The 15,183-nt window shown below is 32.8% G+C and overlaps 1 protein-coding gene across 1 annotated transcript; it reads right to left on the bottom strand.

The window, feature by feature from the left end:
* Positions 1-2,070: 2,070 nt before the first annotated feature.
* Positions 2,071-6,038, bottom strand: LOC104118090 (uncharacterized). The gene is made up of 5 exons (XM_009629271.4): positions 5,573-6,038; positions 3,457-4,123; positions 3,128-3,365; positions 2,656-2,718; positions 2,071-2,294 (listed from the first exon to the last, which is right to left on the bottom strand). The coding sequence occupies exons 1-5, from the start codon at positions 5,856-5,858 to the stop codon at positions 2,220-2,222; spliced, it is 1,329 nt and encodes a 442-aa protein (XP_009627566.1). The 5' UTR covers positions 5,859-6,038; the 3' UTR covers positions 2,071-2,219.
* Positions 6,039-15,183: the final 9,145 nt, after the last annotated feature.

Genomic DNA, 15,183 nt, shown 5'->3' with positions numbered 1-15,183 from the left:
CTTTGGCATGAGAGCTGCTTAATGATATAGAGAAGAGATATGAAAATAACAATAAACCTTTCATCTCACACCCAACAAATTTAAATATAAATTTTATACAAATATGTCTTTTGTATATTTTGTATCTGATTTATACAAAAAACAAATTGCATACATAATAATTATATATTATACAACTTATCTACAACTACAATATCATACCACTTAACTACAATTTTTATACAAACTTTATACAATGTATTTTGGATATTTTGTATCTGATTTATACATAGTAAAAATAAATTTTATACAGCTAATTATATATTATACAACTTATATACATTATTTCTACCCCAGTTATATACAACTACAATATCATACAATTGAAATACAATTTTTATACAATATTGTTCAACTTTCATATAATATTTAAATAAAAAATATATATATATAAACAACATAATACAATTTTTCTACAACTTTACTACAATTTCGTAAGTATAATGTATGTCATGTCTTCTTCTTCTTCTTTTTCTTCTTCTTCTTCTTCTTCTTCTTCTTCTTCTTCTTCTTCTTCTTCGGTTTCAATCTGAAATTCAGTCAAAATCAAGTCTAATCTTCACCAAAACACCCTCAAAATTGAGATATAAACTCCAAACAATATTTTTAATTGTTTGCAACAACACTCAATCCAAACAAATAATGATTTTTGAAAACCTAAATTCGAATTCAAAGCTTCAAAGCTTTTTAATGACTGTCAATGGTGGAATTGCTGCTCTCTTTTCCTTTGCTCTACATTATTGGAATTAGGGATTGAGAGATAGAGAGAGACGTAGAGAGAGAGAGAGAGAGAGAGAGAGAGAGAGAGAGAGAGAGAGAGAGAGAGAGAGAGAGAGAGAGAGAGAGAGAGCGCATGAGGGAGAGAGAGCGCAAGATACTCATTTAATTCCTAAAGTGTATATAATTGGTAAATTTGTATATAGGAAGTAATTAAATTGAAACTTGAGTAGGGAGGGTAATAAAGTTTTAAATTGTGTATAAGAATGTAAAAATCTCTTAAATTTTTAATCTTGAACTTTATCCTTTATGTAATTTAACTACTTTATTTTATAGTTATACATAAATAAATATGAAGAAAACAAAATCAAAAAGTGAATTATAGAAAAGTATATCTCTACTCTTTCTTAAACTTGTTTTTCTTTTCTAGTTTACAATATTTTTGTTCTTATTTGTGCTTTGATTTTTATCTATCTTTTTTAGACCAATTCTATCTGAAGAGACTGAATGAAGGATGATAGGATTAGATGCGTATAGTCTTTAACAACTCCAGAGACCTTTGGCAGAACATTGCATAATCAAATATAGTGTGCCTATTAAGGGGCAGTCTGGTGCACTAAGATTCTGCTATACGTGGCTAGATTGTGCCTCAGATTATCATATTTAAATTTGTAAGATATCAAGAACTGAATCTTTTTGTATTTGCTGTAATCATAGAAGAAATTTGGTACTATATAGACAATACTTTGGTTAATCTAAATTTCTTTTGCCACAACATATTAGCATGAGCATAGCAGATACTTTGGTCACATATCTGGCGCGTGAACAACACCTCCCACTAAATTTTGTTCTATATTTGTAATAAACGCTAAAAAGTATATATCATGAGACTAATAGAAAACCGCACATACTTTAATTTTGCGATTTGCAAATTTAGCCAATTTTATGAGGATTTTTATGTATTAAGTCTTAACTAATCTATATGAACACATCCATTAATTGTTTTCAAAGGTATATGAATGTAGATTGGTGCAGTCACTGACTGCGAGTAAATATTCTTCATAGCAAAAGATGGCGTTAGCAGCACTTTAGAGGAGATGAATGGTTCCACGCATCAAAATAATGAGATGATTTTTACACAGTATTTATGTTTTAAATTTCATGTCAAAGAGTGCTATTAATTTTGCTAGTAGAATGATCATTTTCAGTGCGAATAGCCTAAGCAATTACAGTTTATTGGATCATAATTAGAAAAAGAAGAAAAACATGAAGGTAGAAATATCATGCATTGGGTTGAGTTAATAAGTTGTCAAATATCAAGAACTGAGTTATTTTGTATTATCTGTCATCATAGAAAACAAATTCGTATACAATACATTGGTTGATCGAAATTTCTTTTTCCAGAACATATTGACATGAACATGGCAAATACACGGGGTGTATATTCTTTTCTTACAGGGGCTCTATTTCTTCTTTGAAGCTGCTTTCCTTTTACCGGTTGTCTTCTTTGTTGACTTTTTAAAACCAGCTCCAGTCTCCTGCAAAAGGGGAAAATACAGGATATGCCTTCATCAGATGATTGTGTATATATAGGATCCACAAAATGTTGACCATAACCATCTATTTTCAACTAATATCAAGTCTGAAATCATTGGGTAGGCAAGCCAATTCCCAGACCGAAAGAGTAGTTCTATGCGATTAAAGATGACCGGGCTAATTTGGTCACAGGTAAATCATATGGTAAGCAAACACAAACATACAGAAAGATATTCAAATTATCAAACTTTATTTATCACAACATATCAAGCCAAAAAGACATTGACATAAAAAGAGAACAAAGAGTTCAGAGTTCACATCCATTACTAACTGTAGCAATGAAGAAAATAGAGAAACATATACCTTTCTGTAACATCTATATGCGCTTTGACCAGAAAACTCCTGCCCATTTTTGGCGACATAAACCTGATAAAGAGCAGTAGATCAACTCTTTGATTAATGTACAGAAGATAGGATGTCATGAATCAACTCTAAAATTACACCAAAGAGATTTCATGAATGTCACAAATCAATTCTAGAAGAACGAGGAGATTCCATGAAACTACACAAACACACAAATGTCTAACGAGTACTCCAAGTTGCAGGAGAATGGAATAAAATTTAGTGATTTACCCACTGATATTCATATCCCAACCATGGTTAGACATTAAGCATGCTAAACAAGTACAAACTCTACCCAAATTTCAGCAGCAACCAGCATCTATAGTACAGCTTCTTGAATTTGCTAAGATCGTCAATGACTGTTTAAACAAAAAAGAATTCAACAAGTACATCTATGACCTGCTCCAAAAACTTGAATAAAATATCAACTTACTTTCTTTCCATCTCCAGTTGTGTACCAATGACCCGCTGATTTGCCAACTGCCTGGACCCTTCTTCTGCCAGCATCTTTTGGAATCACAGCAGATCTTTTAGGGTTGACCCATCTCTCGGATCCTTGTGATTCCTCCACAGAATTTGGTTGTTTCACATTCTTTCTGCTCTTTCTAGAGTTTGTCGCAACAGCGCCATTCTTAGAAGTCTTTTTTGATCCTTCATGACAAAATTGGCCCCTGAAGACAACATGCACATAGATTTTTGGAACAGGTCATATAATTCATGACAAAAAAAAACTAGCACAGAAGCAAGAAGCAAATGAGTTACATGTAATCTATAACTGATGCATCATCTTGCTTTTGTCCAGGAATGTTCTCAGCACCCAAAGGAAAAAAGTTAGGCAAACGATCACGAACTAGCTCCTGGATTCTTGGATCTTTATGGAAAAAGTAACAGTGAGCAGGGAGAAGGGGCCCCTGAGGTCGCACGCTACTTTCAGTTAAACCACTGTTAATAGTCTGCTTGTTTTTTCCATGTTTTACTGATTTGAAATATTCTTCACAAACCTCATCAAGAGCAGGTGTTGAAATATTAAAGGTCTTATCTGAACAGAAGTCTTCCCACAGATCTCTAGTTTTTAACTTTCCAGCAGAAAGTCCTGAATTTCTCTGGCAACTTGAATCTGCACCAGTATTGTGTGGATTACCGCTCAAAGGAGAATTTACATGTTCTGATTCTTTTTCCATGACTTCACTTTTAGAAGGCTCATCAGAATCAGAGTCAATCAACTGGAACCTTCTCAATGGACTAACAGTTAGCTCTGGGAAGACGAAATTGCTAGTGCTAGTTTCCATACTTCGGGAAATGGAAGAAACATTTGAAACATCATTCTTCCTTCCTGTGCATCTGCTTGCAGATTGCGAGGATAATACCCTTCGCCCCTGTAACGAGATTTTGGAACTGCTACACACAGAACTGTACTGCTTTGGATGATCTGATGCGAACAATATTAAAAATGCATGAGGGTTATTATTAAATTTTCATACAGATTTATAACAAATTACAGAAACATTTATCTGCAGTCGGACAGTATTGTCAGACTAGACCTGGAGATCTTGCTACTACATAGTTTTACTGAAATACACAGAGTATTATCATAAACAACCAATACTCCTAGTAAGAAGATAACGAGGATGGTGCATCTTTCAGATCATATTACTTAAGATCATACGGCTCAACAGAATGTCCACCAATACACACAAATTTTGATTCTAGTACATAGTAAGGCCAAATGACCACACATTTTCCTTGTGCAAAAAACTCAATTGCAAACTAGTTAAGCTCAGGTATATGAATCTTTGATGTCCATTTAATTATACTAGGACTGATTTCATTCCAGTACAAAATAATTTGTCTTTTAAAACAAATTATAAGTTCTCCCTGCACCCAAGGGAATGAAAACCATGGGGCCAGAGTTTAAATCCCAACATAGACAAATTGCACACTTATCCCTCAATGATATGCAGTCTCTAACTCACCAAAGAAACTCCTAACACCAAACGTATTATATGTGTAACAACAGTTACCTTTTTTATAACAATGGTGTACTCGACTAATTCCACCAAGTACCTGCTCCCTCCCACCAATACAAGTACCGAATAATTATGTCCACCAAGGCTTAAAGCCTTAAACAACAATTAATATCTAATCCCAACTAATTTGGTAGTATATAGGATTATTTTCATTATGTACTGTTCCAATCCCGCATTTATTATGTTTGAAATAACTTCCATCCAAGTGATTTTGGTTTATCTCACTTTTTTTAGCACATACATATATTTGGATTGTAAAAGGATCTTAACAAAACTTCTAGTGCAAGTTTTGATTTCTAAAGCAAGCTTAAACTCAGAATCTTGTTTTCACAATAGCACATTATTGAAATACAAGGGTCTTACATTCATCCATTTCACTCAACTGCCCAACAGGGGCGAATCTAATGTAGAAGTTGGGGTTCTCCCATAACCCAGTAGCTTTGGCACATACCCTGTATTTTTATTAGGAATCCACTAAATATGTATAAATAATCTATCTGGAACCTGAATTCAGAACTCTTAAACTTAAAATCTTGGATCCACCTTCGCCTCCTAAGCTACTTCATAACTTTTCAAGTACAAAATTAAGCTTCATCATTCAACTTTGTTCTGGTGATACAGAAACTAGAAATATGATATTCAAGCTTTAACATATTTACAAGTCCCAGTTAATAAATGAAAAAAGAGCCTATTCGCTACTAATAGACTACCCCAAAATCAACCTCTATATTTTGTGTGCCTCAAATAGACGGAGTTGCAACAGAAGTAGAAGTAAAAGTAAGGAAATAAAACACCAAAATGTAAAAAGGTAGCTAAAGACAAAACCCTAAAAGAAAGGTGGAGTCTTTTACCCTTGGGCTCATCATCCTGAGAAGAAAACTCTTCAATATCCTCGTCCACACTACACCAAGCATCTCCTAGCTTTATTTTTTGGGCCGCCGGTTCGGATTTGGAAATGAGCCCACGCCGGAGGCGTTTGAGAGATCTAGGTGGATCTGAATCTTCCGTGTCCGCAGCAATTGTGGGGGTTTCAATATCATCAGCTTCTTGGATTGTCGGTAGTACAGTGGACTGGGGCTCTGAATCAATGTCGAAATCAAGCCCTAGAGAGAAAGATGGAGGTTCGAAATCTGCCATTGAAAGGTGAATTCAGGGAAATTTTTGAGGAGTTGTATATTTGAAATATGAATTGGAGGGATTTGCAAATGAAATTATACTGAAATTTTGGGGAAATTTCTTTGGTTTTTGCGCCAAATTTTGAGACCTGAAATAGACTTTTCGCGCTTTCGGGCCTCGGCTTGCCGGAGGATTATGCCCACGGCCCACCTATGTTGTTTTCTCCAGTTTTATCATTTATGAGCAAGCATTTGTACTGTTTTTGATTTTTAATAATTCTAATTTAAGAAAATACTATTTTAGAGTAAAGTTTCTATTATGTAACTTTTATTTATTTTACGAAGTTTGAGTGCCGGAGTGAAAAAAAAAAGGTAAATAATTCTTTAAAAAGTTTAGATCGGGAATGACATAAGTAAATATATTAGTACAACTCTCCTTATACTACTTGATGCTAACTTTATATGGATGAGAAATGAGTTCATTATCTTAAAGATGCTAACTTTTAGTAATTAATTAATTTTTCACTTTATTTGTATAGTATGTAAGAAAATGCGGACAATATATATGTGAACCACGAGAGAAACTATAAAAGAATTAAAATCTTAAAGATGATGTGCTTCCACAATATGTTCAACTAGTTAAAAATAATCTCAATCTTGATTTTTTAAATAGATAATGTGGATTATTACAAGATAAATCACAACGAATAGCTTATTTAACAACGTATTTTACTCTCCAATTTTAGTTTTTTTATTTTTTATTTTATATGTATGAGCTTGCAATTTCATTATGTTCCAATCTAATTATGGACGTCTCATATTTACAAGTATCAAACTATTCCTAAAGTTTTCTGCTAAAACATTATTCTTACTATTTGGGATTGAATTAAATATCGTTGTGCTATCCATATCTATCCTCATTAACAATAAATCATGGGAAATGATAGAGCTTAATCCAGCATGTAAGGCCTCTGAGTTACCAAAATTGCCACTAAATTATTTTGTGACTTGCGAGTGAAGTGATTCAAATCCAAACATTTAATCGGGTCACAGACGGAACTCATTTGAATGGATTTCTTTAGTGACTTTTTGTGGTCTTTCTTCATGTTCTCTATACGATTTTTGCACATACATATTGTGAACAATTGTTCAAATGCCTCTATTGAGAGTTTTAGCGTGAACATACATAGAGTTGTAGCCATGTGTTTGATGATATGCCTGAAACAACTTTAACAATTATTTATGTTGCTCATTTACCTCTTACATGTAGTTGATATATTTTCTTATTGGAAGGATTTGTCTTTAAATTGGTACCTTAAGTTGTAAAATTACATGATTTCATCATCTAATATAATCTTTCTTGAATTTTCCTCTATTTTCTCATCCATGCATGTTTTTCAATTTAAATTAATGATATTCCCTTTTAATCTTATTTTTTTGGCAGTTGGATATGTGCTATTATTTGTAAAAAAAACATATGTACTTTGTAATGGTTATGGATTCGCCTTTGAGTTTAAATAGTCTTCCCGTCATTTTTCTTATTGTTTCTTATATTGAAATTTTAATTGATGAGAAATTTTCTTATGTAATAATTCTTGGATTTTGCAGTTTGAAGATGCAGAAATTATTTTTATTGGAAAATTCTATTGATATTACAGCGGTGAGCAGTATCCCTTTCCTAAGGTTCCTTCATTGTGGAGTTTGTACAGCTTCTTGGTGGATGCTCCACATCTTAGTATGATACATTTTAAAATGTCCATCTTTATCATAGTAAAAACTATTTTATCTGAACGATTTTCTATCATTCGTTTTCACTCATCGGAGAAATTTACCTAGGGTCAGTCCATTATGGAGTAATATGCATTTACTTTGTAGTATATTCCATTTGGTTGTTAGTTATAATATATGTGATGGTCTGCATAGACAAATATTAAGTGATTTATTCTCGTATGTTTAAGCTTTGGCTGGTAGAATTACTTGGTATTACTGCTGGTGGTTGGAGATAGGAGGTACCTGATGGAATAGTTGAGGAGCGGTCAAGTTGGCTCGGATATCACTCCGATATCACCCAGGTCCACTCCAAATTAAACTTAGCCAATTCTAAAACCTTCAAAATGCCATCTTCCGACAATAAGTGTCGAATCCTTCTCGGACCGCCTGAGACTCGACCAGAACATACACCAAAGTTCAAAAGTACCATACAAACTTATTGGAACCTCCAAATCCTGATTCCAAGGCCGTTTACTCAAATTGTTGACTTTGGTCAAACTTGACCACCTTAGGCTACTACCAAGGAACTAAGTATTTCGAATTTAACCCGAACCTTTCCTGAACCAAACCAATTGTCCCCACAAGTCATAAAATAGGAAAGCACATACATGAAGTCTCAAATAGGGGAACGAGGTTGTAGAAAGTAAAACGACCGGTCGGGTTGTTACATATCACAAGTAGAAGATAGTACTCTTGTTTGGTACGAGAGATAAAGACAATAATCCCAGGATAAAATTTGAGATTGTATTTATCCAATATTTGGTTATAGGTATTAGCTAATCCGCTGATAAATTTTACACTAAAATTATGGGATTAACTATTCCATATAGAAGGTATATCCCACTCTATAGAATATCTTGGAATATACCGCCATTATACGAAAGAGACCCCTTAAATCAAGATATACTCGTTAGATTAAAAAAATCTTAATTTTTTTCCAAATGCATAGGCATAATTAATGAATAATGTTAATAGTAAAGAGATTAAATGGGTCAATTATGCCAATAAGTTACTAAAAACTATGCATATAAAAATTTTGAGAAATACTTTTCAAATAAAAATATTAATTTTTTTAAGACCTTTCATCATTGACTTTAGGGCACCTACGTTGTTAAGCCGCCCCTGATATTATTTAAGAGAACACATTGAGTTAATGTATATTTCAGTTCAAGAAAAGTAGCAATTAGTCTAATATTGTAGTAATTCATGAAAGTTCGGTAGTTTATATGTGTCGTTAAGTGGTATGCCTATTTTAGTGAAATTTGGAAGAAAATTTAATTTTAGATAAGTTATTCTCTTTCCTTTTTTTGTTTTTGCTTATTTTTAAGAATTAATAAATAACGTTCATATTTCAATGGAATTGAGTGATGGAGTATATTTATTTAGTTGCCACATATATAAAATTATTGCTGCTAGGTTTCTGAATTTTTTCTTAAATATTTCTTATTTATATTTTTTTTTATAAAAAGGAGCAATTTATGCAAAATATACATTGAGCTTAAACTGATTACCCTTCTCTACCAATTTGAAAGCTAGTTACAACTAACTACCCAACCTACCTACCCATAGTGGCGGATTCAAAATTTTCATCCACGGGTGTCAAAATATAAATAATTAGATATATCGAAAAGTCGAAGGGAGTTAACGTATAGTAAATATACATAAAATAAAAAAAATTATCTCGCAAAATAGTATAATTTTTCGGCGAAGGGGTGCCGCTTGACACCCATTGCTTCAATATGGCTCCGCCAATGCCTACCCACCCTACTTTTCTTACCCATTTGGCTTAACATAGCTTGGATTGGTTTGGATTGAATTGGCTTGGCTTGGGTTTAGCATGAATTGGCTTGGTTTTAGTAGCTTCGTACTTTATTTTGGTTGGAAGGATTGTGCATTAAATAAAATGGTAGGGGAAAAACTTTATGGGTAGGGCGGGTAAATAGTTGGTGGGTGGGTATTTGCAAAGGGTCCCCTATAAAAAGATGTGGGGAGGCCCGCATGAGGCTTTTGTATCTATACCCGGTTTTGGGGTAACAATTGAAGCTATATCTACTTTGCAAAAAAATTTGCAAGCCTATCTACTTTACGATCAACTTCAGACTTATCGGGTCTGAAGTTAAAAAAAAAAATAGTTTGAAGTGCAATGCACTTAAGGCCAAATAAGTCTGAAGTGCAATAAATATTTTCGTACACTTAAGGTTAGAGAGGTCTGAAGTGAAAAAATTGCATTTCAGATGCACATAAGGCCAAATATGTCTAAAGTACAACCAATTCATGCACTTAAGGCCAAATAAGTCTGAAGTGATAAAATTGCACTTCAAATGTACTTAAGGCCAAATATGTCCGAAGTGCAACCAATGGTTTCATGCACTTAAGGCCAATAAGTCTGAAGTGAAAAAATTACACTTCATGTGCACTTAAAGCCAAATAGGTCTGAAGTACAACTTACGTTTTCATGCACTTAAGGCTAAATCAGGCTGAAGTGCAAATTGCCTAGAAACATAAATTTGTTTTTTGAATTTTAACAATTCAATATACGATTTAACACCTAAATCTACTCCAAATGAGCTTAAATTTGAAATATAACCTCCAAAAATCATCAAGAACAAAACTCAATCATCAATTTGTCAAAAACAACAATAAATCTAATGAATCCATTCTGTAATTAAGAAAAAGAAAAAGAAGAAACCCTAAGCAATAGTAAAAAATAAAGCACCACAGCAGTTCACCACTGTAAAACATCATAAACTACCTTAAAATATGTTCATAAACGCCATATAAAATCACTGTCACCCGAAGAAGAAATCCTAAGCAATAGTTTAAGAACTCACATATATCACAGAAATATCTCACTCTCACAAAGAAGTAACATGCATGCAATTGGTAACATAGACTTGCCCTTTATGTAAACGTCTACTTATGTAGGCTTACTCAGTCTAAAATCAATTAGGACTTCTTTATGGTTATAATGTGGGCTAAGAGACGGGTAGGATATATTTAGAAATAATGACTAACCCTCTGAAGTACTTTTAAAACATCACATAATCAACTTTAAGCGCATATTTCTTTAATCTAATTTCAACTTCACAAACAATATCACCCCAAAGACGTTCTTTTTTTCTTTAAGCACTACTTTGATTCACACTTACTAACAAAGATAAGATGTCAATTTGTTTATCTACATAATTTTTTCTTTCTTTTTCTTCTCTTTTTTTTAAAACTATTTTTTCTTTGTAATTTTTCTCTTCTTTATAATTTTCGCTAGCGGTGTATCTCTTACAACATATGTGTACCTTTCTTTCTTTCATTGGTTCCACTCAAAATCAACCCAAGTTCCCTCCTTACTTCTTTTAGTGCTCATTTTACAAGTTAAATGCCTTAAGAGGTAAAAGGATCAAAACAATATCAATTAAGAACAAAAGGGAATAAGCTTGTAATGTGGGTGTCAAATAAAAGTATAGTCTCAAAAGGGTTAACTAGGGATATTTTCTTTGTATGGAATATTTCTGAAAAGATGGCCAAAGTTGGTCATGTTGACAAGGAGGAGAGTTCAGGGCTAGAATGCCATTGTATTCCTTTACATCAAGCTGCCAATCTTTTCTTTTTCTAGAATGCCATTGAATTTATTTATTTTACCTTTTTTCTTTATTTAGATTGTAGATTTTGCATAAATGTATGAATATATACAACGTATAGAGCATCACAAGGACCTGATGGCCATACTGGAAGGATGCAAAGGTAAAGCAAGAATTCTGATATTTTGCATCTCCAGCTTATGCTTTGTTAGAGATGGATCATGTTGGAAAGCACATGTTGCTTTGATCTCTTAAGTTTCATAATTGTGGCAGGGGGGGGAAGAAAATGATGTTCGATTCAAGTGGTACTAGTCATCGTTTCAGGGGCGGAGCCATGCACCTCAAATAAGACGCCCAAATTGATGCCAACTTGAAGCAACGATTCATAGAATCTCAACTTTAGGAGCGATTATTATTTGCATTATTGTACGTCGGATCATGCTGAATTAAGTTATTCTAATGAAAAATTAATTATTATTATGTTATTTTTAAATTTCTCATTAGTTGAGCAGCTTCACTTCTTGATTTTCTTCTTTAAGTCATGCTTTTTGTTCTTTCTTCTTTTTGCGCTTTTCTTTGTGTCAACTTGTTCTTGCTATCTTTTAGCAGTATCATTTGCATAACTCTTTTTTTAATGGTACACTTTCCAAAATCCCAATCTTTAGGGCTTGATTATTAATTCAATTTTCCTTTTGTCCTTGATGTTAGAATATACTATCATATTCGTAATGAAACCTCTGGTTTTCATTTAATTTTTGAAATTGTATAACGATGACAGGCATCTATATTAAGGAAGATCTTTAACAATTCTAAACCTTACAAGTCACTTCTAACACACTCCCCTGTTGTATATACTACGACTAAATCCCATGTAGTATGACATTACGACAAGGCTGCACCGGGCAAGTGGGAAGGGTACTTGCTCGCTATTTACTACCGGAATGTCGGTGTAAGTATAGTATTCTTGGGTTAAAGTATAAACTTTATGTTTATGGATTAGTCATATTTTTTTTAAATTATGTTTTGATACAAAATTGATTTATTATTTATATGATCATGGATTATATTGTGAGGGGAGTTGTGTCGGTTGCTCAGTCCATTCTTGGGCGCTCTTCTTACTGTTTCAGGTGCATTGTTCGTACGAGATGAGTAGGCCTGGGATCTTCAAATTTATTGTGACACTGTTGACCCTATAGATAGTGAATGAGCTAGGTCTTTTAAAAGTCCAAGTGAAAAAGTTATGTTGGCAAGAGATAACAAAAGTAGGAACTTGAAAGGAGTCAAGACTGATCATAACTCCTTACAAGTGTGACTCGAAAGCACATAACAAAAGTATTAAATAAAGAAAATTATATTATGAAGTATTAACAAAAGAAAATTACAATACAGTTTGGATCAAACACTAATCTATTGTCTTATAAAGAAAAAGAAACCGGCAATGCAATATTTTGTTTTTGTTTTAGACTAACTAAGCAGCTTGTGACTTTTATTTGTTTTAGACTTTACTACTGTCTTGAAGAAGCAGCCACTGACTTCTGTTTTTCAAGAAATATCACTGAGCTGCCTTTATCCAAACAAATTATCATCCATACAGAAATTGTACTGCATTTTCTCCTACTTAGCCCGCAAGAGTCAGATAACCTCCCAGTTAACACATGGAATACAAAATTTTGCTTCTATATGGAGTATTTCTGTTAGTAGTCTGCAAAACCAATTTGTGGTTGACTTTATCAGATTTTCTTTTCCGAAAAAGACGTATAAGAAGATATTGCTAACAATCAAACATGATACTAAAAGGAGATGCTTAGCTGAATAAAGCACATTTTGAAATATCTCACTACATTAGCTTTGAAGGATGAAAGATATACATTCAACTAAATTCCAAACAGTAAACATACACTCAACCAGGGTCGGTCAGAAGGGAGTCTAGTAAAGTAAAGCCTTTATTTTATGCCCCAAAACTTTCGGGGCCCCAAATTATTCTAATAGATTTTTGATGTTATTTTGGCTTAGATAATATTAAAATTTGTAGAAAAAAATACAAATCTTTATTAAGAAAGATAAAAATACTGATACTTTTTAACCGTACAAATATATTAGAATTTTGAATTACATACTCAAATCTTCATATTGGTAAATAATATTTTTTACAATAAGATCCAAAATAACATATTGCAAACACATGGCTTACATCTTATTAACTTGCATTAACCCTTAATAATATAAATTTAATATTACTATCAGATATTAGTTGTCAATTTGAAAGCTTTATATCTTGTAAAAGTACTATGCTATAAATAAAAAGTACCTTAAAAAAAAGGAAAGGCTCTTATTTAAATTTGCCTTTAGGCTACTAATTTTGTTGAGCCACCATTTTACTCAAATATTGTTGATGTTATAAATGGAACATCTCTTGTCACTATACAAAAAGTATACAAAATAGACTGTCACTGTACAATTTATATATAATAGACTATCACTATACAAAATATATACTAAATAGATTGTCACTATACAACATATATACAAAATAGACTGTCACTATACAAAAAATATATAAAATAGACTGTCACTATAAAAAAAATATAAAAATAGACTGTCATCATACAAAAAATATACAAAATATACTGTTACTATACAAAAAATATACAAAATAGACTGTCACTATACAAAAAATATACAAAATAGACATTTCGGGCTATTAGATGTAATATATTTGGGCCGAAGGGCCATTTCGTATAAGTGGGAAAAAATATGGGTTATTAAAATTTTGAGGGGCTGTAGAGGGTAGTTTTCTCTAGGAAAATCCTACATTCTCCCACTTGGCCCAATAATCATATAATATTAATATTTAATACTATAAGACCATTAATTGCGCATAACAAATCTCTTCTATAATGTCCATCATAAATACCATAATACGATAAACTACTAAATGTGAGTTATGGCGGTTATATATAAAATTTGTCTGCATACTCCCTTCCATATACTACAACATCAGTAACTTATCGTATCAGGTCTATAAGTTATAAAATATTATGGTCCACAATAATGTCTCATTGAGACTTATCCTGTAATATCTCAAAACAATAATGTGCTCCCCATTATGAGGAACATGAAATCATTAATGTATATCAAAAACACATAAATGAGCTCAGAGTGTCGAAACATCATAAATACATTAGTCATAAATACAGCCAAGACTCATTCTATGTACATGTTCTTTAAATATCTTTGGTTGTAAACCTTTCGTTAACGAATTTGCAATCATGAGATCAGTTCTAATATGCTCAAGTGACACTCTTTATTTCTGAACTTCCTCCTTGACGGTAAAGTACTTTAATTCCATATGTTTGGCACCTTTGGAGTACTTATCGTTCTTGGAGAAGAATACCGCTGCAGAATTGTTACAGTAAATTTTCAGCGGCTTAGTAATGGTGTCGACAACCCCAAGTTCTGAAATAAAGTTTAGCAGCCATAATGCGTGAATTGTGGCTTCAAAACATGTCACAAATTCTGCTTCCATCGTGGATGTAGCAATGACAGACTGTTTGGCACTCTTCCACGATATTGCTCCTTCAGCTAATTAGAACAAATAACCAAACATAGACTTCCTAGTGTCAATACATCCAGCGAAATCTGAATATGAGTATCTAACAACTTCCAAATGATTGGATCTCCTATACATGAGCATGTAATCCTTCGTTCCTTTCAGGTACCTCAAGACTTTCTTTGTAGCTTTCTAATGATCAATTCCTGGGTTACTCTGATATCTTCCTAGCATTCCGACCGCAAAATTAATATCCGGTTTTGTGCAAGTCTGAGCATACATCAGACTACCAACAATAGAAGAGTAAGGAATTGATTCCATTTCTTTTCGTTCTACATCATTCTTAGGGCATTGCATGAGACTAAATTTGTCCCATTTTTGAGTTGGAACAATTTCTGCTGAACAATTGTTCATGTTAAATTTCTCTAGAATTCTTTCGATATAGCCTTTTT

This window comes from Nicotiana tomentosiformis, chromosome 7, assembly GCF_000390325.3.
Source record: "Nicotiana tomentosiformis chromosome 7, ASM39032v3, whole genome shotgun sequence".
Lineage (NCBI taxonomy): Eukaryota > Viridiplantae > Streptophyta > Magnoliopsida > Solanales > Solanaceae > Nicotiana > Nicotiana tomentosiformis.
Note: the sequence above shows the minus strand (reverse complement) of the source record. Positions and strands in the feature narration are given on the sequence as shown.

Bases quoted from the DNA above. Each gene is read 5' to 3' on its own strand.
- LOC104118090 (XM_009629271.4), bottom strand. From the start codon at position 5,858: ATGGCAGATTTCGAACCTCCATCTTTCTCTCTAGGGCTTGATTTCGAC. The intron at 4,124-5,572 runs GTAAAAGACTCC...TGTTCGCATCAG, and splicing joins TCAGGATGATGAGCCCAAGG to ATCATCCAAAGCAGTACAGT. The intron at 2,719-3,127 runs GTAAGTTGATAT...GCTCTTTATCAG, and splicing joins CAACTGGAGATGGAAAGAAA to GTTTATGTCGCCAAAAATGG.